The sequence below is a fragment of the Dermacentor silvarum genome, chromosome 9, assembly GCF_013339745.2.
Source record: "Dermacentor silvarum isolate Dsil-2018 chromosome 9, BIME_Dsil_1.4, whole genome shotgun sequence".
Lineage (NCBI taxonomy): Eukaryota > Metazoa > Arthropoda > Arachnida > Ixodida > Ixodidae > Dermacentor > Dermacentor silvarum.
Window position 1 is genome coordinate 39,812,152 of NC_051162.1, and position 24,755 is coordinate 39,836,906.

At 46.1% G+C, this 24,755-nt stretch overlaps 2 protein-coding genes across 3 annotated transcripts; one reads left to right on the forward strand and one right to left on the reverse strand.

Annotated features, from left to right (window-relative positions):
- The first annotated feature begins 497 nt into the window (after nt 1-497).
- Nucleotides 498-6,811, forward strand: LOC125939775 (myb/SANT-like DNA-binding domain-containing protein 3). Its single transcript, XM_049655209.1, has 3 exons — nt 498-1,004; nt 1,730-1,921; nt 6,259-6,811. Exons 1-3 carry the CDS (start codon nt 737-739, stop codon nt 6,771-6,773), a joined length of 975 nt encoding a protein of 324 aa, XP_049511166.1. The 5' UTR covers nt 498-736; the 3' UTR covers nt 6,774-6,811.
- An 85-nt stretch (nt 6,812-6,896) lies between these two features.
- On the reverse strand, nt 6,897-11,475 carry LOC119463544 (putative nuclease HARBI1). Of its 2 annotated transcripts, none has more exons than XM_049655211.1 (3): nt 10,810-11,475; nt 9,679-9,804; nt 6,897-9,368 (listed from the first exon to the last, which is right to left on the reverse strand). In XM_049655211.1, the coding sequence occupies exons 1-2, from the start codon at nt 11,389-11,391 to the stop codon at nt 9,796-9,798; spliced, it is 591 nt and encodes a 196-aa protein (XP_049511168.1). In that variant the 5' UTR covers nt 11,392-11,475; the 3' UTR covers nt 6,897-9,368; nt 9,679-9,795. The 2 variants fall into 2 exon arrangements, with proteins under 2 accessions (XP_049511168.1, XP_049511167.1); XM_049655210.1 differs by having other exon boundaries at nt 6,897-9,351; nt 9,671-9,804.
- Between the last annotated feature and the right edge of the window lie 13,280 nt (nt 11,476-24,755).

Below are 24,755 nucleotides of genomic sequence, written 5' to 3' on the forward strand. Positions count from 1 at the left end.
TTCCACTTCCGGTTCCGCTTCCGGTTCCGGAAGCCAGCTTGCGGCTTCGGGAGAACGCTTCCGGCGTTTTGCCCGGTGCTTGGCCCACTCATCATCATTCACTTCGTTCGTCCTCTCACCGCCGTATTCACAAACCAAACTTAACTTATCGCTATAAAGCTACTTACGAAAGGACGAGAAAAGTATAAGTATAAGAAAAGAGCAAGGTGAGTTTCGAAAACGCACCTTAACGCGCCATAAGTGCGCCTTATGAAAGGCACCCTTTACTCGTTAGGGGTTGTACCTGGGAGCGAGGCTAGATGCAGTTTTTCTACGAAATATTAACTTTGACAAAATAAAAACTACCTTTATTACACAAAAGCAACAATTACATGGACGCAAGCTACTTTACATTGATATTGTATGAATGTTTGATAAAACGTGGTAAGCGGCTCGCCGTTTTTGGTGAATCCGCAATTTACGTCTGGCCACGCTTGTCTCACCCGTCTTGACGCAGAGCACGTTTTGGCCTCTCGCGCCTCCGGCACGGTTTTGTGCACGTTGTTTTTACTTTGTTTGCTCCGTGTTTCGCCTTGTTCTTTTACTTTGTACACTTTCGTTTATTTTATTTATTAGTAGCCCTGCTCTATTCTGCTCTATTTCATCAGTTTAATTATTTAAGTAGTTTGTAGTGTATTTTTTGTTGTTTATTCCGTTGGTGCTTGGAGGTCGTGTGTTCGAGCGGCGTTGGTTTGAGATGGAGCCAGTGGAGCGGCGCAGCAAAGTCAATTTCACTGAGGAAGAACGCAACGTGCTCGTAGATCTCGTGAGCAAGTACAGCGGTGTGCTCGAATGCAAGCAAACTGACGCGGTGTCTGTTCAGTTAAATTCTGTGTCCGAAGAATTTAACTGCCGCCACAATGTGCGGCCGCGAACTTCTAAACAGTTGAAAAAGTGCTGGGACAACCTGAAGGAGAAGTGGCGCCGCGCGAAAGCCGTGGACACCCGGGAAATATTCAAAACAGGTGAGTGTTGTATCATTTCTTATGCGCCGAAATTGCTGCAGTTTTGCTTGTTGCATGGAAAATATATAGATTTATAGTTAACGAAAACACGGGAAGCGATCGCTGCAGCTAATTTCGAGCGCCGTCAACAACAGCTTGTGACACTTGTGCGCGTATACGGAACAGTGGCGAGGATGTAAATTCCACTCCAGAAATAACCTTGCACTGAACTTGGTTGATTGCAACGTGTAGGCAAAGGAAGGCATTCGAAGTGTCTGCACTTGTTTTCTGTGACGCACTTGCATGCCCGGTAAATTTGCTCATGCTTAGATGTCTTGAATGTTTCAGTTGCTATCTCAAAGGGCGTCATGCTATGCCAGGAATGCTTTTTTTTTTCGGTTTGTAAAGCGTGCAAATGCAGTCTTCGGTCGAACGCCGCGATATACCTTAATTTTTTGCGCTTAGGCTTGTCGTTCGCCGTAATGAAGTACGCTGCAGCAGCGAGGAAAACGTGGGCACAAGTTGCAGTTCGTTAGCACATGCGCGGTGCCATGTGCGTGTGTGCACGGCGACGTGTGTGGTTTGTTTCTGCTGGGCTAGCAGGGCTCCATAATGACGTGAGGCAGCTACATCACGGTGTGTGCATATGTTTCTGGCCTCATTTTCAACACAGTAGAACTGAAGAGGCATGATTGAATTTTTAGCGATCGTGAACTTTGGTTAACGCTGATATTTGCCTCTCAAAGGTGGCGGCACCCCGGCGGATAGCAACATGAACGAGGAGCTGCAGAGGGTTGGCGCGGTGGCATCTCACATGGCCACACGCCTACAAAATCCCTTTGACAGTGACCGCACTGGGCCTGGCACAGAGACCACCACGCCTGCTGTTGCAGCACTGCTGGCTTCATCACAGCCGGGACGAAGCACTGATGTAGACGGTGAGTATAAGTTAATCGGGAATATTTGATCTGGGCTAATTATTTTGGAAACCAGATTTGCAAATATGCAGGTGGCTAATGAACAACTCGTTTTGTATTACACATTTGACACAGCAGTGCTGCAAGAAAATAAGCTCCTTTCTAATGTCAGAATGCTCACATTGCTTTGCGCATCATGATGATGAGGTTGAAGCATTGCAAAAAGGGTTTTATTTTTTGTTTTGGTATAATGGATGCTATAAGGAGGAATGATGCATTTGATGATGAATGATGTTTAGCTTGAAGGTTTGAAAAACTGGGTTTGATAGGTGCATTTGTACATTACTTCACTGTTTTCTTGTCAGTGTTGCATACATAAAGTGCTTCTTCTGCACAGTGGAGTGTTTAAAATCACTTAACTTGTGTACAGGGCATTATGCTCAATGTACAGGGCATTATGCTCTTGCACTGTCTGCGTCCAGAAGAAACATCCTAATGTTATCTGCACTGAAGAGCGACCATGCCTTGTGGAGAAAAATGTAAATTGATCATGCAACATCACCTCTTTTGTGTGCTGTGCTATATACTTGATTAGCTGTGTATGTTCGTGGTGCATATTTATTTATTTATTTATCGATACCTCAAATGCCCCTGGTATGGGGTATTACATGAGGGGTGGGTTACATTTGTTCGAGTTCTTCGATGAATGACTTGAAGTGGAACGGGTTGGAGTGGTGCGCAGCGTCGGTGGGCAGATGATTCCAGTCATTCGCTGTTCAAATCAAAAATGAGTTGAGGTGCGCAGTAGTGCGCGCAGGTGGTGGGTATACAGCTTTAGAGTGACTGTTGCGGAGCGAAACCCGATGAGCAGGTATGATAATCGAGTGAGCAAGAGACGAGTGATAAAACTTGTGGTAGAGGGACAGGCGCGCTATTTTTCTGCGCGACACAAGACTGGGAAGCTTAGCCGTATGTTTTAGATCAGTGACGCTAGAATAGTATGAATACTCTGAGAAGACAAATCTAATAGCACGGTTCTGAATAGACTCAAGAGATTTCTGTAGGTTAATCTGGTACGGGTCCCAAACTGCGCATGCGTATGCCAGCTTGGGACGAATGAACGTTTGGTACGTTAGCAATTTTACGTGAGGAGGGGTAAACTTAAGGTTACGCCGGACATAGCCAAGGACACGGTTAGCTTCATTTGTTATGCTTCCTATATGATGTGACCAGCTGAGGTCATTAGTCACTGTGATACCAAGGTACTTATACGATGAAGCTAAAGATAATTCGGAGCCAAAAATGACGTACCTATGTGCTTGGTAGGAAGCTCGGCGGTGGAATGAGATCTGCGAAGTCTTCTTGATATTTAAACACATTAGCCAAGTTCTACACCAGTTTTCAACACTTAGTAAATCGTTTTGAAGGGAAATGTTATCATGGAAGCTATGGATAGGACGGTAAAGGACACAATCGTCTGCGAAAAGTCGAATACAGGAGATGTTTGTCGGTAGGTCATTGATGAAGATTAAAAAAAGTAATGGTCCGAGGACGGTGCCTTGAGGAACTCCGGATATAACAGGCGCTAATGAGTAAGTATGCCCATTAATACAGACAAACTGTTGCCTGTTTTGTAGGAAGTCACACAGCCAGTCGAAGACAAAGGGGTTAAGATTTAGGTGTGAGAGCTTAAGAAATAGTCGTTTGTGTGGTACCTTGTCAAAGGCTTTCTCGAAGTCGAGGAACAGGGCGTCTATGGGAATATTGCGATCAATGCTTGAGCTGATTTCATGAGTAAATAATGCAAGCTGGGTCTCACAAGATAAACCTTTTTGAAAACCATGTTGCTGTGGGTGAAAGAAGTCAACAGAGATTAGAAACTTGGTTACATGCGAATAAATGACGTGCTCCATTAATTTTGAAGCCACACACGTTAATGAAATCGGTCGATAGCTATTATGTGATGACGAAGTACCTTTCTTTGGGACTGGGATGATCTTGCCCACCTTCCAGTCCTGTGGCACCACTCCTAATGACAGGGACTGTTGGAAAATGTGAGACAGGATGACACTTGTACTATGCTTGGTATTTTTTAACACCTTGGAGTTAATTCCGTCGATGCCTGCAGAAGATGACAATTTAAGATTGTCAATTAGTTTGCTGATGCCATGAGGGCTGACTTGTATATCGGGCATAGTAGGGTAACTAAATTCAGGAAAATTGGGCAGTTCATCATTCGGTTCGAGAGTGAATACAGAAGAAAAAGTTTCATTGAGTAGATCAGGAACTACTGCTTCAGGAAGAGGGTTATTGTGATCGTCGCATAAAGAAACAGTTTTATGGTGGGCTGGTTTAATTGTTTTCCAGAATTGCTTTGGATTATTACGCAACATTGTAGGGAATGTAGTAGAAAGGAAACGTTGCTTAGCTTCCGCTGCAAAGCGCTGAAATGTTTTTTCAGCCACGTGGTATCTTTCCCAAGCGCATGCGTTGTTAGTATTTTTGGTGGCTCGAAAATGTCTCTTTTTTGTTATTCAGACGTTTTAAGTTGTTATTGAACCAAGGGGACGATACGCGCTCTGTAACATAAATGGTTGGTATATATCTATTAATTAGGTCACGCATTTTGTTTTTAAACAACAGCCAGTTTGTCTCAACTGATCTATCCAGAAAATCAACTAGGAACCAAGTGCAGAACTCAGTTAGGTCTCTATTCATGCTGCCATAATCTCCTTTATCGTACAGTGTGAATAGTTTCTTTTCTTTTTTAGGAAGTAATAGTTTGCAATGAATGGAACCATGAACTATTACGTGGTCACTCAGCCCAGGTAAAATTGTTAGTGACGAGACATTATCAGGGTGTGACGTCAACAAAAGATCCAGTATGTGTGCGCTTTTATCAGTAAGTCTCGTTGGTTCCAAGATTAGCTGTGTAAGACCAAATGTGAAGCACATGTTCAAAAATTCACATTCTTCGTTATTCTTTGATGAAGATGATAACATATCAAGCCAGTTTATGGAGGGAAAGTTGAAGTCGCCGTATAAAATGATGGAAGCGTTACGGTGTGTGGACGTTATAGATCAAAGTAATTCGTGTAGCGAAACAATGAAGGAAGGTTCAGCGTCAGGAGGGCGATAGCATACACCTAATATAACAGGTGGATATAAAGTTTTACAAACCACGAATAAGGCTTCGATTGGCGTAGCAATGTTGATTAATGAGCAGTTAAGACTACGGTGAGTAGCCAGCATAACACCACCGCCCCGCCTACCGCCTCGGTCACGACGAAAAATATCAAAATCGGGGAAAGTGCATAACAGTTCAGAATCATCAACAGATGAATTCAGCCTTGTTTCGGTGAGAGCAATTATTTTAGATTCAGTGGTTTCGACAAGGTATTGAAGTGAATCACGTTTTGGAAGAACGCTTCTAATGTTTGTGTAAAGAAATGGGAAAGGGTCACACGTATTTCCGGAGGCATTGCGAGGTAGCTACGTTTTATATGGGATGACCCTATTGTTGGAGTGATCAAATACGTAGCTCCTATTATCTATAATCAGCTTGTCGTGACGAAGCTTAAAAGCTTTCCCTTGGGATTTGCCATACTCAACGAGGCTTTTGCGGGCATCACGGGTGTTGCGGGAGTAGTCTTCGGATATTCTGAAGCCTGATCCTCTTAGTTTTTTTGCATTCGAAAGAATATGTTGTTTTGCTTTGAAGTTGGCGAGCATCACAATGATAGGTCTGTTTTTACTTTGTTCGAATTATGCTGTGGATTATGATCACATGTGTATTTCATTTGTCGCCACATACATGTGGAATAGCAAGTAGACTTGCTATGAGGCAAACCTTTCGAGGTTCTGGAGCGGCTTTTTTATTATGCAGCAGTGCCCATAATTGGCTCTATGTGTTCTGCTGTCAACAAGCAATATACACAGAAAGCCTGCTTGTGATGCAAACAAGTGCCAGCACAGACACCATTTGTCTAGTTAAATATTTCCACAGCTCATGATACAGAAAACGAGTCCCAGTATGAGGGTGAGCGGCTCGTATGCGAAAGTTTGAATGTAGCTGCATAGTTGTCACTGTCACCGTATCATTCAACCTCCTGCAGCTGGAAGCACCCGCAGGCACATGCTGTAGTGTTGTATGCTCTTGGGCTTACATTGAGTCGTGCCCTTTAGTATATCCTGATAGCAAGCAGAGGGATGTATTTTGTGCAAAAACACCGCTGCATCATGCAGCAAGGCAAAAATGTGTGTACAGCCCACATTGCATTGGTAAAAGTGGCTTCTGAAAGAGTACAAAGCTTGTGCAAACGACACTAATATCAACTCTGATTCTAACAACCTTGCAGATGCCGACATGCAGTGCGAGAACTCGTGGCAGTGGGATTTGCCACACAGCCAGGATGAAGAACCGGCTATACAGTGTACAGTCCCACAAAATGGTGACCCTGCTCAGCTAGCACAAAGGACTCCGCCAGCACCATCCCCACCTGGAGTCGTGCCAACTGCAGACCTGCCAGCTGTAGTCCTGCCAGCTGCTGTGCCACGGGTGCCAATAGCCTGCCATGAAAGGCGAACCAACGCAAGCCGGCCGTCCTGCTCAAGGAATGATGCTGTGACGAGCGAGCTGGGTGCTCGGCTTGCTGCCATCACGAAAGATGCGCGGCAAAAGAGGAAGGAGCACTTGCTTCGCATGAAGCTTCTACGTGAGGACCATGAGCTTCGCACGAAACTCGCTCGTGATGAGCATACTGATAGACTACAGAAAAGGGAGGCAGAGCACGCACAACAAATGGAGAACTTGAAAGCAAAAAAGGTCCTTCTTGAACTGAAGATTAAGCTTCTTAACAAGCAAAATGAATGAGGCAGAAACAAGAACAAAATTTTTTCATTAAAGAAAAAAAGGTGTCTTAATGAAAATAACAGAAATTTGAGAGTTTTACGTGCTGAAACAACCACTTGATTATGAGGCAGCCATAGAGTGGGAGTCCGAAAATTTTAAGATGGTTCTTTTACATGCCTCTATATCTAAGTACACGGGGAATTTCACATTCCAGCGCCATCAGAATGAATTGGCTACCACAGCTTGGATCGAACCTGTGACCTTGAGTTTGCAGCCCCGCACCATAGCCACTGAAGTACTGCCAGTTTCTTTACATTGTAGCTGTGTGGTCTGTCTCTCTTGTGGTCCTCACATTGTATTTGCAGCGTCAGCGCATGAATTGGTTAAAAATGTCAGTTGTAGACATCAACGTTGTTTTGCAGCCATTAAGTTTCATGTGAAGCTCATGGTCATCACGAGGAAACCTCATGCATTTAAAAGTCTTCTTGCTTAATGTGTCATCCGCTCCGCACCTGGGCGGACAAGGGAGGATGGCTAGCTAGATGTCTTGAAAAACATGTGAGCTTTTCGATGAGTGAGTTTGGAATGCCTTGCCTTCACGGGCTTGTCGAAAAGTTTACAAGTTTTTCAGGGCGTGCAGCCTGTCATCCGCTCTCGTCCACCTGCCTGCAGAAGGTGCATTGAGAAGTACTGGCGCTTACACGCTTTGTCAGATTCATATGTGTTCCACTCATTGTTTCTTGTATGTTTTTGAATGAGGATTCGAGAAGAAGCGTTGGGCCATGGCATGGTAGTTCCATTTCGATGTCGATAATGTAACAAATCAGCGGCAAAATCTTCTGTAACATCGAGCTTGAGGTATGCATTAATCTGGATGCAACAGAAGATACCATGCTGAGAAATTTGTGAAACAAGGATGAGTGCTGTTTATGCTACTCTGTGCAAAGCATGCTGATAACATTGCTGTTGTGCCCCATAGACACATGTGCAAACAATAATATTTTTAATGCTTGGCTCCTCAAAAACACAGGCATGATGTTTTGTACCACCAGTTTCAGAGATTTGTACATGGTTATCACGTCTAACCGCGTCAAATCAATTGGGTATGACAACTGTATCGCTTAATATTCTGTTGTGCAATTGGGATGTCATTGAGCATGTAAATAACAGAAATGTTACATACGTTTAGCTCCTTGCCTTGCATTTGTTACATTCAAAAGTGCATAGCATCACTTTGAGTGGGGGGGGGGGAAGCAGCATATCCAACAGGTTTATAAATGGTCTGAAATTTGGCAGCGGTTATGTGGTATTAGTGCAAACAGCTGCAAAAGCGTTTGACAAGAAAAACTAAGAAATAAGCCGCGCACAAGTGCCAACTGTGTATGTTAGTACTCTCGTCATTCCGCAACTAACAGCTGCCTTTAGAATGGTTGTGGTGTAGTTCGACGGTGTGTTGGCCAAATGAGAGGAAGGGCCTGGTAAAGTGCGGGCAGTCACTGCTGTTGTGTTGCTCGTGCTGTGCATGTACGTGCGCACTCTGACCATGCAAGTGTCGGTGGCGCCAACGCTTGGGATGGCTTGAAAACAGGAGATGGAATATGCAAAATGTTTTATTAAAATGAGTATTAAGGTAGATGGCTGGGTATCTTGTTTGGTTTATGTCACTGTATGTAGCAGGCACACTTCTTTGACTGTTTTTCACAATGTATTGCGTCGGACAATGTATTGCGTTGGGCACAATTTTCGAGTGGCTGGAAAGGTGCTTTTCAAGCCAGGTAGACATGAAATAGTTGATCCTGTAGTGAGTTTTCGCATGGCATCCACTTCCTGTAAACTTGAAAAAACTTGCGAAAGAACTGAAAATTTAATCTATTCTGCAACTGGAAGCTTTTTATGATTCTGAATGCATAAGAAATGCAGTGAAAGTAAGTTTTCAATCAATACAACTAATTGCAGTCTGGAGGGGTAAATTGTTTCACTTTTACATTTATGACAGGTTAAAGCTGACGTAGGCTGTATTGTATAGATACAAGACCACTATTTGGACTGGTTGGATTCGAGTCAGTTACACACAAAACTGCACTGAGACAAATAACAAAGAAAGCATTGCATGGCACGAGTCTCGCGTAGTGCTCTCCTTTTTTTGTATTTCACTTTAGCGCTCGGTTTTGTTTTTTACCATTATAACCTTATTACTGCTTATAATTTCTCCACCTGACCTCCATCATTTGAACGTACCTACCTATCTATATTTCTTATCTTTTCAAAAACAATATAAAGTGAAATATAATGTCATGCGTTTATGAAAAATAATTTGCAATAATACGCGCACGGGTTCTAAAGCCATCAGAGTTTTGAAGTGCCATCTGTGGCTGTCCATTCGGCAACGCTGGTGCAGGCTGGTGAACGCTGGGTGCAGTGTGGGGCGGTACACTGGGAGGGCATGGGTCACGCAAAATTCTGCTCAAATTGTGAAGTGCCGCACATGCTGTGATGACTGTGAGTGAGGTGTCCGTCTCAATTTGCAGTTTCATCTGCAGGCACGGGAACCTCCTCTTCCAGATACCAAACACGCGTTCCACGCTGTTTCTGGTTCTGGCTTGCGACTTGTTGTACCTGAAACAAAGTTGATTTTTTTTTGCGTTTGCATGTGTTGTTCGCAATCTGTGAAAACATTGGCCGAGAGAGAAAAGATCAGTTGCTTTTGATGTTATATAAACAGTGTTTTTTTTTGTCTTATACACATTTCTCCGAGTTTTGAGTGTATGAAATCATTCGCAAGAACATCCTTGAATATGTACAAATAGAAAGTGTTTCAATTTTGCATTGGCTGTTGTCTAACCTTGCATGTTCACATAAGCTGCTGTGCCTTGAAAATAAACTTGTATATTCAGAAACACTGCTTCATAGAAATTTACTAGCTTACCTGTATTCTGGGCTGCCTTGGGCAGGATCCTTAAGAGGAGTCATGAGGTATGGCCTGCAGGCGTAGCCCATGTCCCCAAGCAGAATGCCGGGGACGATCCCAGTCTCGTACAGTACTCTAGCACGGCTGCAGTCAAAAATTCTGCTGTCATGGGCGGACCCTGGCCAGCTAGCCACTACATCATAAAACTGTAGGTCAGGCCCCGTGATTCCCTGCAAAACAGTTTTGTTAATGATTATTGAAAATTGATTACTAGAGTTTATTGGCGTAATTGCCAGATGTGGCCAAGAGTGCCAAGGCGATGAGAATGGCTTGTCAATGGTACAAGAATAATGAATTACGAGGTGTGAACAAAACTAAAAGGCGGTATCCAAAATGCAATTGTGCAATTCTGTACACGTGAGAATTTTATGGTGGCATCATATTCTTAACTGATAGGCTAGTTGACTTTTTTAGTCGTATGTACAATAAAGCTCATGTTGACTGTGCAAAATGCACTTGTTGAAACATGTCAAAAAACAAGAGTGCTAAAATAGAAGCGGGAGCTCCAATACTTGCGTCCTTGTAAATTTGTAGCTCTATTGTAGAGTTATGTAGTCCAATGTCGACTATACGGTCATGCCCGATACAAATTTTTTTAAGTCCTGGCCCAAGTACATTAGCTTACAATGTGCAAAATTTTGCATGTCGCACCGCGGGGTGGGTGATGCAAAGAACCTAGCCGTCGCGTGATCTCCGGTGGTACGTACGAGCGTATATAATGAAGGAACGCGTGTCACTTTTTTACTGCTTGTACATGCTTCACCAAAATACATGGCACAATCTTCGCCGCATAACATCGCTGTATTCCGACAAAGCTGACTTTAACGATGTCGCGGGTTCAAGTGCTGGCTGCGGTAGTTGCATTTCGGTGAAGTGCGAGACGTTGGTGCAGCTGTTAACCTGCTAGTAAATTCGAAGCTTCGACAACTGTCGTATCACAGATGTAGCCTAGCGGTGTAAAACCGCGTCGTAATTTATTCAGTGTGACTTGTTACAATTACAAGGTCGTACTACCAGCGGCATTCTATACCGCTTATGTTTGCATTTCAGTTTCGAACCGCGGCTGCAATATTCGAAACGGGCACTCACCTGGACATTTATCGAAAAATATCCTTTCCGGTTACGGTACACCTCGGCGTGGTCACCACCGGGGCTCTTAATTGGCACATGGGTGCAGTCAATGCACCCGCTAACACCGGGAAACTTCCCAATCCGGTAAAATGCTTGCATCCCACCGCTCACTTCTGAAGCGCTGGGGAACTTCACAAGCGCAGGAAAGAGACTCCTGGCGATCATAGTGGATACGCGCTCGATCACCCGCGACACCGTCGGCTGGGAAACATTCACTAGGTCGCCGGTCACAATTTGAAATGTGCCGGCTCCATAGAAACGTAGCGTGATGAGCAGCTGCAGGAGAGGCGGCACAGGGAGCCCACGTCCATCGGTGTTATCCCGCAGAGGCAGCATAGCGAGCAGCTGCTGGACGGCACTTTTGCTGAATCGGAAGCGGCACAAAAACTCGTACTCGTCGTACACTTCCATGGGATTCAAGCGATCCCTGGGCACTCGCCGTGGCGGTGACGCGTATGAAAACGCTGCCCCGCTCAATATTTCTTCGTGGCGGTCGAGATAGTTAACAAACTCCGCGAAGTTGTCGTCCATCGCCGCCATTTTGTTTGCTTACAAGTGAGCGTTAAGGTAGGTCGGAGGCTACCTTATCCATGCCTTACTTATCACGGCGATAAGTACGAGAAAAGTTCTGCGATAAGTATAAGGTTGGTTCTTGAAACCCGTTAAGGGCTGTTCGGTGACTTAAGTCATAAGTATAAGGATAAGTTTGGTTTGTGAATACGGCGGTCATTCTCCTTCCGCAACGCCGCGATGAGTGCCACAGACAGCGCCAGCGTCAACGCCAGTGTCAGCGCCGTGGACAGCACCGCGGAGAAGAGGGCTCGAGCCGCTGCCACGAAACGGCAGCGGCGACAGGCCGATCTGAAAACTAATGGGAACTAGAGTCGACCCCATGGCTGCTTCGCATACTACTCGGGGTTCCCCTACGGGAAGATGGTGTAATTTTTATTTCAAGGGTGATTTTGCTTTCACGGGTCCCCGCAAGGTAACGAATAAACATGAGCAGTCGTCTTTTCGTCTCGACGATGGAAAGATGTGCAATGCGGCCAAGCTGTCGAAGGCTTCAGCGGCAACCTTAGCTGTGGTTGAATCCTGGAACCCCACTGAGAGTGTTCATGAGCAGCACGGGGGTCTCCCAGATGGACCTCGATTACTCTAAACCGTCCTCGAGTCCTTGGGCTCTCGACTCCCCGCCACCGGCTCATGCAGAGCCTCAAGACACAGCTGGTATAGTGCCTCCAACACCTGAGCATTCCCGTCGTGTGTTGCCACCTCGTAACCGGCGACCGCCTGATCGATATGGCTAAATGTAATCTGCCTAATGGCATGGGCATTGCATAAATGACCTGACACGTGATGATCTTCTGGAACTTTATTATTTTATGTATTCATGAATATTTTTGCATTGTATTTATTTCCACATTAAAAATGTGTACTAGTTGACTTATTTATTAACCTCAATATATAAGGTACATAATATATTGTATACATATACGTAATATATTGCATGCATAGTTCTTTCTGTTTCAACGTGAACGCCGCCAGGGGGCTACAGTTTTACATATACACGTATATACAGGGTGTTTTAGCGAACACTTTCAAAAAGATTAATGGGTTGCCTGTGGCAGATAGCACAATTCTAGTTAATGAGATGGTCTAATCGAAGAGGCGGACATTACTTGCACAAAAAATTGATACGCATAAGCGAGTAAATAAAAAATCACTAATTAAGTTTTTAAACGATTACCTTATGGCCCATATTGCAAATTACAAACTCTAGCCGTGGAGTTCGCAATGGGGATCCACTTGGAACAAATTCTCTGGATGACACCAGTTTCGAGATATTAATTAGCGAAATTTGCGGAGAAACGCATTGGCGTTCCAGTTATTTCTTAACGAAACGTCCTTTTATGCATTGAAGCACAAAAGTAACTGGAACACCAATACATTCATTTTTGCAAGTGTTCGTTGCAACAGTCGGTATGTATGCGTGTGCATTATTCAATAAGGTCAGTTGGTTTCTTGCTTTGGCTTTTATGTTTCCCAGCATTCAAGAGCGGCTCACGTCGTTCCTACAACAAGCAGTATCTTAAGTTTGTGCGTATGTATAAATGAGCAGTCGTAGCTTCATAAGAGTGCAGCCAAGACCAGCCTGTCTCGTAGCTTACAACTGTCGCTTAGACTGATATATGTGCCTAACTTTCTAAAGAACTACTTATTTGCCTATTTTATATGGCGCAGAATGCAACAATATTAACAAAACGTAAGCACAGAGGAATTTCGGATGCATATACACTGCATGCCCTTGTGCAATACCTTGACCAGTTTATAGAGTTCCATCAGAGTATTCCACAAATGTCTGCCTTCACGGGCAGATGAGTGCCGGACTACAGAAATATTTACACGGCAAAGTTCAATTTCTGACCCTTGAATTATTTCTGGTCACTGGGAGCGTTTATTGTACGAGCTAGGTTGCAAAAAAATAAGATGATGCTTGACATGTATGTCAGATGTCATGGCACGTCAGCCAGCATGACAGGGAAATTGCAGCAGCGAAATTAAATTTATTTTGCTGGGTCAAGTCCGGATGTGCATACTTCATTATACCTGCAGGTCACGGGACTACAGCGTTGTACCGGGTGAATTGCATTGTGAGTTATTCCATAGAAGGAACTTCGCACGTGCTCACTCGTGAGGCCGCGTCTGTTTGTGGGAACTGCAAAGCAGGTTGTTACGCGAAATAAATACCAGTTTATGCCCACACGAGTACTGCCTTTCCAGTGTTCAAACCAGTGCCCACACGCTTCCTGGCTTTAATGTACAAAGTACATGAGCAATGATAGCAAGAAGCAGCGAACGTGCGAGCCGGATGTGCATTTCTATTTGCAATTTATTAGCTTTGCCTCCACATAACAGTTGTAGACGTTACTCAGAGTACCGATAATCTGGCTGACTTGAAGAGCAGTGTTAATGAAGAGCATGCTTTGTCGTTTTTATCTATGAATAAAAATTATCTGGAACAAACTTAGTGGAAAGCAACCGGGACTACTAATACGAATACGTATTTGCAGTGCGGAGTGTTGTGCATCTTGGCAGGTATGACTGCCTGGTAGACTTTGCGAAACACCTCATTACAATTACTTCACTATTTTGCCTCATTTCTGTGTAAAACAGAATTTGTTTTCGCAAAACAGAGAGTGGATGAGAAAAAGACACGAAGAAAGCAACAAAGCGCAGCTAAAGTGCGTCTGCATGCTGATTTCACTCTGGAGCCTCACGTGTGCTGCTCATTGTGAAAGGTCGAAAGTGTCTACCTGACGTCGATATGTCAGTCAGAGTATTCGTCTGAAGCAACTTCTTAATCTTCTTTGAAAGTGTTCCTCGCTCTAGGTCCTGCGAACTGATACGATCCGGAAAGGGTGAAGAGGGGCTTCACCCCAGGAATCACGAGTCGACGACGAAGGCGGCCATCGTGAGGATGAAAACGAGAAGAAACGTATGTAAACATGTTGCACAAAGTAGTGACCTAATAAGGGTCTCTAGCGGTTCTGGTTAATACTAGGCTATGACAGCGGTGCCCGTGCTTAAGTTTCAGCCGCAGATTCTTGGTCCTCTTGTCAATTTGTGATATCAATGGCCATATCCTCTTCGTTGCTTCTTTTTTTTCCCGAGCCAGCTCAGGGAGTGGCAGGGGCCAAAGGTGTGACGTCTCCTCATAGAGGAGGGCAATTAGTTTGGCAAATGAAAGCTAGGTGTATTGTTGCTCATACTTCAGACGCTGAAATGTAGGCCTCTCATAACAAAACAGAGCGCATTTGATCGGCAAACAACATAATAAGAGGTTGAAATTTTCTGTAGACATTTGTTGTTAAATTAGACCATGGGCCGAGGCAGGCTAGATGACAACCACACAAGGGTGGTCTTACTTAGTACTGCAGCTGTATAAGCTACAGGGACGAACCGCTGACGAGACTGTAACATTTAGGCTCGCTGATTTCCCACTCTTCAAACGAAACTAGGGAGGATGTGCATACGTCATCGTGAAGAGACTTTAGTAGCGTGTAGCTGTGGAAAAAGACCGCGTGAGTATTCCGACCTATAAAGACGTGCGAAATTTCGCACTGCTTGAAATGAATGACTAAGTATTTTATGCAGGCTGGTACAAAGCTCAAGAGAGAGAGAGAAAAGTCATAAGGGAAAGGCAGGGAGTATAAGCAGGCTTAGCCCGGTAGGCTACCCAGCACTGGGGAGGGGGAGAAGGGATTGAAAGAGGAGAAGGAAGAGAGAAGTTCACAGTTCACAGTTCACACTTTGCACATTTACAGTCAAGCGTTCATCGCTAAGTTTCGTCACAGGCGGTCATGCAGGCTTGTGCACTTCAAAAAGCGCAGCAGCGCCTTTGTAGCCCTGTACATGAAGACGCACGAGGCCACGGGCCCAAGATCTTCTCCGTAAAAGGCCTGTCGTCTAAGTGCCCCAAAGCAGTCCGAAGGGCAATCCTCTCTTCTTCGTATTTAGGGCAGTCACATAAGAGATGTCTGGTGGTTTCCTCAACACCACATGTGCTGCAGTTGGCACTGTCCGCCATTCCAATTAGGAATGAATAGGAGTTCGTAAAAGAACTCCTAATCGCAGGCAGCACAGTAAGGCTTCTTCATGTCGTTTAAAACCGGGTAAAAGTCGTAATTGCATCTGTGGGTCCATGGTATATAGGCGCCGGTTGGTTAACTCTGGTGTATGCCATTTTCTTCAGTTATAGTATGGGCAAGACTGCTGAGGTGTCTTGCTGCATCCGTTCTTGACAATGGTATTGCGATTCTTTCATATTCGTCATGTGCTTCACGGGCAGCTTTTTCGACACATTCATTGCCAGTGATGTTGCAGTGCCCAGGTAGCCACTGAAATGCAATGTCGTGGCCTCTGACCACCATTTCATGGTAGCGTACTCGTATCTCTGCTACCAATTGTTCATGTGGGCTGCGGCGCAGAGCTGATAAAAGTGACTGTAGGGCCGCCTTTGAGTCACAGAATATAGCCCAATTATTTGGTGATTGTTCGTGCTCATAAAGCACTGCGCTACGGAGGGCGGCAAGTTCAGACCCTGTCGATGTTGTGACGTGGCTGATCTTGAATTTCTTGCAGAATGATGCCGACAGAATAACTACCGCACCAGTAGAGCTGGTCAGAGTCGAAGAGCCATCTGTATAAATGTGAATTCGATCAGAGTAGGAATCATGCAGCATATGTAGAGCAGCTTTATTCAGGGCACAAGTTGGCAAGTCGGACTTCTTTGTAACTCCTGGAATGGAGAGCCGCACTTGTGGCTGCAGGAGACACCACAAAGGAGAAGGTGGTATTGCGGCAGGCGTGAAATCCGATGGAAGAGAAGATCGATAGGAGGTTACAATGCACGAAAAAGTTGCATCTGGTCTACTTTCCGAGAGAGAAGCAAGGCGTTGAGACTGTAGTCGGGAAAGGTGTCGAAGATAATTTCGAAGGGTGTCTGTGGTGACATACGTTCTGATGGGATGTTCCCATGCGATGGCAATTGTTGCAGCTGTTGAGGCGCATCGCGGTAGGCCAAGACATGTTCTAAGTGCTTGAGCTTGCATGCTCTCAAGCACTCTGAGGTTAGTCCTCCGGGCGCTTGACAACACCGGGGTGCTGTAGCGCAAGAAACCCATAAAAAGCGTTTTGCATAGTTGTAGCTTGGAACGCACCGTCGGTCCCCATGCTTCTCCGGTGATAGCGTTGAAGAGGTGACTGATCGAGAGGAGTCTTTTCCTTAGGTAGGATACATGGGGGCTCCGGGAGAGTTCGCGTTCAAAAGTGATCCCTAAGAACCGATGGTTCTTTTTGTACAAAATAGGCTGACCATCGATAGACACAGGATATTCGGCCATCGATTTTCGCGCGAAGGCAACTAACGGGCATTTTTCTGTTGAAACGCCGAGACCTTGTCTCTGAAGTTAAGTAGACGTCATCGTTGCAGCCTTTTGTAAGCTTGCGCGAACTTGCGGGCGAGTTACTCCCGAAGCCCAGGTACAGATGTCGTCTGCGTAAATTGATAGACTGACAGGCTGTGGCAAGGATTCCGCCAGCCCAATCAAAGCTCAAGGAGGGACGAGGCCTTTGCGGATGACTCCGGTCTGTTCAAGTAGAGGTCAGATAAATAGAGGTGACGTGTTCTTGGGTGAACACTTACGCAGACATTCTTACTTTCGCGAGATTTCACGGGACTGCACCACACGCATCCGTGTATATGACCGACACTGTTACTTGCCATGTGCGAAGATAGCGAGCTTCGCAAAGAGCCAGAAATGCTGTCGACCATATACTTCGACACGTACGATGACGAGCCTCGCAAAATATTGCGAAAGTTAAATTATCTCCAAGTGTTATCTTTCCAGAATACCGACTCCTATCTGCTGTGAAAAGCAGTGTACAACAGCGTTCCGTAATCAGAAGAAAATAGCGAAAAAGTCAGCAGCTCCTCCCCTTATGCAGGAAATGGGGGTAAACGAAGCTTCTCGTGTGTTTCTTCGGTGTTCCTCGGAACACCGAAGAAAGTGCCACGTTGTGCTCGAACTACAAATGGTCACACGCACTGCAGCTGGCTCCGAAGTTCCGGTTGAGAAACTGGCGTTGAAACCTGGTCGCGGCACCGGGGAAGTTGGCGCTTGCGTCATCGATACGCATCATCGATACGCAGTCATCGAACGTCATCGATACGCAGCAAAGCGTAGTTTAGGACACGAGCGCCTGCGGGCTTGTGGAGTGGAGCAACGTGAACTTTTGTTAAAGAACAGCCAGGAGCGCCGTGGACATTTCGCGCAGAACCGCTAAGCGGAGCGGCATTTTCATGTAGCGAATGGAAGCTTCAAACGCGAAGTGACAGTGTCTCCTGAAGCGGTATTCACACAGGGGAGAAATTTTTGGCTTCACAGCGGAAGTGCGCATCGTGCGACGTCAACGACACGTGTTTTTGTGGCCATGGGGCTGAAGAAGGTATGGCAGAGCGATGGGGGCCATTTTTTTGCGTTTCAGTACAAAACTTCACATCTTAGTGGGGCAAAGACGGGGCTTGCCAAATAGTCTAGCAACCCATCACACCGCGCACACCGGTAGCATCAATATCGCTTTCCTTGCGGGTGCTTGGTGGTCTTGTTTGTTTCCAGGTAGTAGGCTTATTGCGGTCACAATCACAGGGACACTCCAAGTGAACTTCCACCGTCGCCGTCACCGTGCTGTTTTGTATAAAGTCCAAGTGCGTTGAGATCTTATCACCCCCAACGCGCCGTATGTTGTGGGTGCGATCCCAAGCATGCGACGGTGAGTCGAGAAGGATTGTGGCTTGAAGCGTGGCCTCTTTTCCAGCGCCAAATGCTTAGGGTCACGTGATCAAGCGTGTGAAGAGCGTGGGGGGGAAGGGAGATGTGAGCAGGCAGTAAAGTGAGCGCGCGTTAGAGGGGCAGGGTTGAGCACGCCGCTCCTCTTTTAGCCCAGCCGTGGCTACTCATGGCTGTCCGCACGGCTGGACGCATACGCGGTCCGCACGCCTCATTTTGGAGGTAATCTCTGGCGGCGCTTGGCGAGCTAAGATTGCTGGCGGCTGCATGTACGCTGTGTTCCCGCGCCTATCGTTGGAAGTCACCTGATCTGAAGTTTTGGAGATCGGTTGAAGCGAGAGGCAGCACATCGCGTTTGCCCCTCTGTGCCTGAGCTCACCCTTACACCATCGTTATGACAGCGAGTCATCGCGGTCATGAAGCAAGATTTCTGAATGACTTTTTCCCCTTTTTTTCTACACTGAACTCCGTTATTCTGGACATCATGGTATTAATCACAGGCTGCCTGTTTTCGTTTTCATTGAAACCCTGTTCTTGTTGTATGCGTTTATTCGTTTTTTTAAATTGCGTGTATGTATTCAGTTTACCACCCCCGCCCCCATATCATGCTGACTAGGGAGCTTAGGGTACTGAAATAAATAAATAAATATCAAAAGTGAAAAAAATAATTGTAGGCTTGTCGGAATCAGCAAGCGCAAGACAGGGTAATCGGAAATCAGAGGCCTTCGTCCATGCTGTGGGCATAAATATAGGCTGATGATGATGATGATGATATGTTACACTTTTGCAGTGGAGGCGGCACATGGTATAGAACAACGTAAGGACAACAGGAGCGCTTACTATGAAACACAGTTGATAGTCACCAGTCAGCAACATCTTCTTAAGATAGGCGCTCATTGCGTTTTTCTCCTTCGTGTGTCGTATGTTCTGTTAAAGTGCAACATGAACTACAAACAGCGGGGCCTTGACATCTTTGAATAACTCTAAAAGAAGTATTTCAACCCTCTGGAGCGCTAACTTGTCCACAAACAAAATTTGTCATTTGCCTTGCTTCCGTTGCCTTTGATGAAAACTCTGCGCTCGCTACTTTGCTCTCAAGAATGATACGTAATGCTATTAACGCGTATGCAGTTCGTGATTTGGAAGTACGGGGAGCACAACGTTATAAGAGCGAAGGCATGCCACACCGGTGACGAATTTTTTTTGAACATAGGAAACCTCAAAAGATGCATAGTGATTTTGGAGTGTAGTTCAATACTATATACACCAGCATTGTGTGAGCCGCAATATTTACTAACAAGTGTTTTTTTTCTTTCAATGTCAACTGATCAATATATCTGAACTTCTAGCATGCATTACGTCGTTAATTTCGGTGCATGATTCTTGGTTTAGCCGAGCAACACTCCTGAGATAATAAATAACAGGTCCGGAGTGTAGGCATTTAATTAGTGGTAAAATCGGATATATGCCGAAAAACTGGTTAACATCAGAGCCGTTTCTTATTTCTCAAATCTAGCATCCTAATGGTCCGTAAGTGTGTGGCGAAATCAAACGCAGTTGAAACATTGGGAGTTCCTGCCATGGGAATGTTGCTTTTGTCCGCCGTGACGGGATTGCACTATTAGACAGTTTTAGTATAGCGTAAAGCAGCAAACGCAAAGAGTTAGCGTTGCGTGCACCACACTGCGCATGCGCTGTACGTAAACGGTGCTGGGCTCTTACGTACGTACGCTATTTTCGGAATTTAGCGGTGAATGCTAACGCACGCAAGGGGAGCCTTACATACGGCAACATGGCGGCGCCAGTCAAAGTGAGAGCTGCCCACTTCGGATCTATCGGCCTGCACTGTTCGGCTCATTCGTTCCCCACTAATTCTCGTGTTTTCTTTAGATTTGTGTGATGATGCTTCGACAGCGGCGTGCAGGTGACAAATGGGCATTGTTTTCGATATACGTTCTCGATTAGCGGCGCAGTAGGCTTAATGAGAGGGTTTGCTCACGTTTGCTTTATCCGCCTCGAGAAGGCGCCCAAGTGTATTAGCGTTAGCGTTTTGCTCCCTTCCGCTATTCTAAAACACTACCTTGTGCCGCGCAGTGCAGCCTTTCTAAAACGCTAGCGCTAACGCAAGCATTCTACGTTATATTATAGGGAGTTTTAGTATAGCGGGAAACAGCAAACGCAATGATTTAGCGTTAGCGTTAGCGTTGCGTGCTGCAAACTGCAAATGCGCAGAACGTAAACGTAGCCAAAACTCTTACATACGTACGTTATATCCGGAGTTTAGCGTTCAACGCTAACTCACGCAAGGGATTCCGTACGTATATAGGGCAAGATGGCAGCGCCTGTTGAAGTGAGAGCAGTCCACTTCGGATCTATCGAGTCGTCGGCCTGCACTGTTCGGTCCATTCGTTCCCCACGGACGATCGTGTTTGCTTTAGATTTGTGTGATGATGCTTCGACAGCGACGTACAGGTGACAAATGGCCATTGTTTTCGATATACGTTCTCGATAAGCGGTGGAGTAGGCTCAGCGAGAGGGTTTGCTCATGTTTGCTGTATGCGTCTCTAGATGGCGCCCAAGTGTATTTGCGTTAGCGTTAGTGTTTTTCTCCGTTCCGCCATTCTAAAACACTACCTTGCACCGCACAATGCAGCCTTTTCTTGCGTTAGCGTTGCGCCGCACGCTAAGGCTAACGTAAGCGTTTTGTGCTATACTAAAACTCTATACTAAAACTCACTATTATCTCGCAGTTCTGAGGCGAACGCTTGCGTCCACCTTTTGTTTTTTATTTTTTGCAATTTTTTGTACAAGTAGAGTTGGCGTGCGAGTTGGCGCGGTACCAATTATAAAACAGCGCTAGGGACGCATACAGCGAAAGGAAAACAACAGGATGGTGCCTTGACAGGGAAGGGCACCATCCATTTGTTTCTTTTCCCTGTCTCCGTTCCAGGCGCTGTTTTATAACCATTTCCTGTGACAACCCACTTCACTTTCCATGCTAGTACCTTATATAGTAGATTGGTAACACGCGAGAAACGAAACAAAACAGATGACGAACAGGAAACAGATTTCAAAGAGATGAATTGCGCGTTGAATTATTTTGCGTAGATGTAAGCCCTGCAGCTGTCCTCCGCCGCAGCAAAATTCTTGCCTATTCGAAGTGACAGCACCGCACGTAGCGATGAGGTAGGTTGTGCGGTTCAAACGAAGAGTGAGGCATCGTAAAGATGGGCGGCGTGAATGGAACGCAGAATAACTCTCCTCTACCCTCGACGGCAGGTAGCGGCGCCAAAGGTAAGGTGATAATCGAATTTAACTGCAAATTTTGCCTTGAATATTGCCTTAAGTTTCTTTGGAATTATTTGAGTTAGTTGTAAGGTTCAGGGGTTTTTGAAAGCTAAATGAGTGGCGAAAGTCTAGTGAAAGAAGAAATAGCCGCAGCGCACTTAGCCTCCTGGCCGCACGGGACTCGTTTTACGCTCTACGCCATCGTGCCGCGCTCCTCTCGTTCGGGGGAGTAACAATAGAATGCCTTACTTTGCAGCAGTCGGGCCCGCTCTTGAAGGTAGGCCCGAAACACGTGTTTTACCCAAAGAGTTTCCTACATGAACTCCGGTGGTATACGATCTTTTCGCTGCCAAGGCATTGATGGTCAGTACAGGGATTTGCCTGGTCTTCGCGCTTGTGGCTTCAATGGTTCTTGTGGCTTCGTTTATTACTATAGGGACCAAGGTTAGGTCAATTATAACAATGCGTGAGTCGGCGAGCGAAAGAAAAAGGCATCGTTTAGGCCGATGGCAGGAGTAGATGAGATTATATTTTATTCTTCTGCTCTTCACTTAACCTCGCAGCAGGTAGCACGAGGAACGAGGCAAATGCGCATGCCCGTGCCCCTGAGCGTGCCATAAATGAAAGGTGGCCGATGATGAGGACGACGGCCGCTAGAATTACGTTTTATCTTGCCCTAAATAGGACCTAAATTTCAAAACAATGTAGACAATTTTTGTAAATACAGAAGGCAATAGGACGGCGCACATGAATAATCGCTGCTATTTGCAATGATTCCGTTTTTGCATGCGTTCGTGGCGTGTTGGTTTCAATACACGGCTTGTATGTTTAGAGGTCCGGTGTTAAAGTCCTGCCCTCGGACAATTTGATAATGATAGTTTAGTTATTTATAACGTAGTTATCTTTATAACTCAGTTATTTCTTGTCGATGGCTGGCTGGCCCGCGCTGACTGGACCAGCCTGCTTGCAGCTCCTGTGGACAGTACTGCGGTTTTATCTGCTTTACGTTTTCGTAGACACGAAACACCGTCTTTTCATCTGCTTTACGCACGTTTAATGCTCATCTGCATTGACACAATCGTACCATTCATCGTTGACAGCCAATACTCGATTGAGAATACACGATTAAACAGGGCAAAAAAATTAGATATAGCCCGAAAGAAAAAGGTCCGTAACAGGGTAAACACCACTGTCAACTGTTTATTCCACAAGGTCATCGAGAAATATATACGTGATACTCACATGCGTAGTAGCGCTAATGGAAACAGAAAAATGCAACCTTTTTACTATATCTTAAATGCGCCTCGAGGAATCTGATTTCTTCCGCGTACAAAGAAAAAGAAGGCTCACCAGCGCAGCCCTCCTCTCTGTTTTGCGCGAGATCCTTCCAGTAACAAGTGGGCTTGCTCATTGCAGCTTTTTCCCAGAATATCTGCCCCTTCTCGAAACAATGCCTCACAACCGCAAAAGTTCACGTGTCCGCCAAATGCGTGCGTTCGTTCTTTCTTATGCTCAAGGCGTCTTATCGGTGGTTTACGCAGTTTCCGGGTTGAGCGATAAAACTCTTCCCACAGAACATTGGTATGCCTTATATCACTCGGCAGGTGCATGGGTGTGAAGCATGCCTTGTTTAGCGACCTCGCTTTTTATTACCAGTAGCACTTATACCAGGGCAAAAATCTCCTATTTAGTTTTGATGCAACCAACAAGCTCGCCGTTTTTGGCCATGGTCCGGGCAAGCCGAAAAAGAGAATGACAAGAGCTTCTTGGGTAAGAGCTAGCGATAGCTTGTCGGTGCCATCACTCCACCCTTAGAAATAAACATGATTAACTTGTAAATATATAAGACACTGCACGCATCACTATTTCTGGTCGCCACACATCTGTTCTTTTTGCTGTTCTAGAACAGTGCCCCCATGACCTCATCTTGGGAATCGACTTTCTGTCCACTCACGCTGCCCTTATCGACTGCTCCGCGGGCCTTCTCCGGCTAGAACTTCCTTCGTGCCCCGACAACGTTGATGCCGGCCCACCCCGGCTACGCTCCGTCGAGTTTCTTCGACTGCCTCCGCAAGCCGCAATATACGTCCAGCTGTCAGCCTTTCCGCCCCTACCCGACGGCGACTACGTTGCCTGCCCTATTCCTGAGGTCGCCATGACACGCAACGTCGCGCTACCCTATACGGTGGTGACAGTTAGAAACAACGGCACCGCCTTTCCCATCCTCAATTTTGGCTACTCGACGCAAGTTCTTCCTCGCGGCATATCACTCGCTCATCTGACCCCATTGGCCGGCCACACGGTTTCTGCCTTGACCACAGAACCTCCACCGGATTTTTCACCGCCGTCATCGCAGTCAGGTTCGTCCTGCGACCACTTCGCCCGCATGATATCAGGAGACCTCGCTCCGGCACAGTCCGCTGCCCTTCGCCGCGTGCTGGTTTCCTACCAGGATATCTTTGACTTTGGCGACCGTCCTTTGGGCCAGACTTCCGTCGTCACCCACCGCATTCATACCGGCGATGCGAGTCCTATTCACCGACGGCCTTACCGTGTGTCAGCTCCGGAGCGTGCTGTCATCCAACAGGAAGTGGAGAAAATGCTGGGCAAAGGCATAATTGAACCCTCATGCAGTCCTTGGGCCTCTCCCGTCGTACTCGTGAAAAAGAAGGACAATAGCTGGAGATTCTGTGTAGACTACCGCCACCTTAACCAGATTACCAAGAAGGATGTGTATCCTCTCCCGCGTATTGATGACGCGCTGGACTGCTTGCACGGCGCCAGATATTTCTCTTCCATCGACCTGCGCTCAGGATACTGGCAAATCGCTGTGGACGACCAAGACCGCGAGAAGACCGCCTTCGTGACTCCTGATGGCCTCTATCAATTTAAAGTGATGCCTTTTGGCCTATGTAACGCCCCTGCTACTTTCGAGCGCATGATGGACTCTCTTCTTCGAGGCATCAAGTGGTCCATATGCCTTTGCTACCTGGACGATGTTATCGTTTTTTCGACTACGTTTGAGAGCCATCTCACTCGCCTGTCCACCGTCCTTGATGTTTTTCGCCGCGCTCGTCTTCAGCTTAACTCGTCGAAATGTCGCTTTGGGCACCGTCAAATCTGCGTTCTCGGCCACCTTGTTGACGCTGCAGGCGTGCAGCCAGACCCTGACAAAGTCCGCGCGGTTAGTCAGTTCCCTACTCCACGGTCGGCCAAGGATGTCCGCAGTTTTCTTGGCCTGTGTTCATACTTCCGTCGTTTTGTCCA

Excerpts from the sequence above, each read along its gene's own strand:
- LOC125939775 (XM_049655209.1), top strand. The coding sequence starts at position 737 with ATGGAGCCAGTGGAGCGGCGCAGCAAAGTCAATTTCACTGAGGAAGAA. Across the intron at positions 1,005-1,729 it reads CCGGGAAATATTCAAAACAG|GTGGCGGCACCCCGGCGGAT; the intron begins GTGAGTGTTGTA and ends TGCCTCTCAAAG. Across the intron at positions 1,922-6,258 it reads ACGAAGCACTGATGTAGACG|ATGCCGACATGCAGTGCGAG; the intron begins GTGAGTATAAGT and ends ACAACCTTGCAG.
- LOC119463544 (XM_049655211.1), bottom strand. The coding sequence starts at position 11,391 with ATGGCGGCGATGGACGACAACTTCGCGGAGTTTGTTAACTATCTCGAC.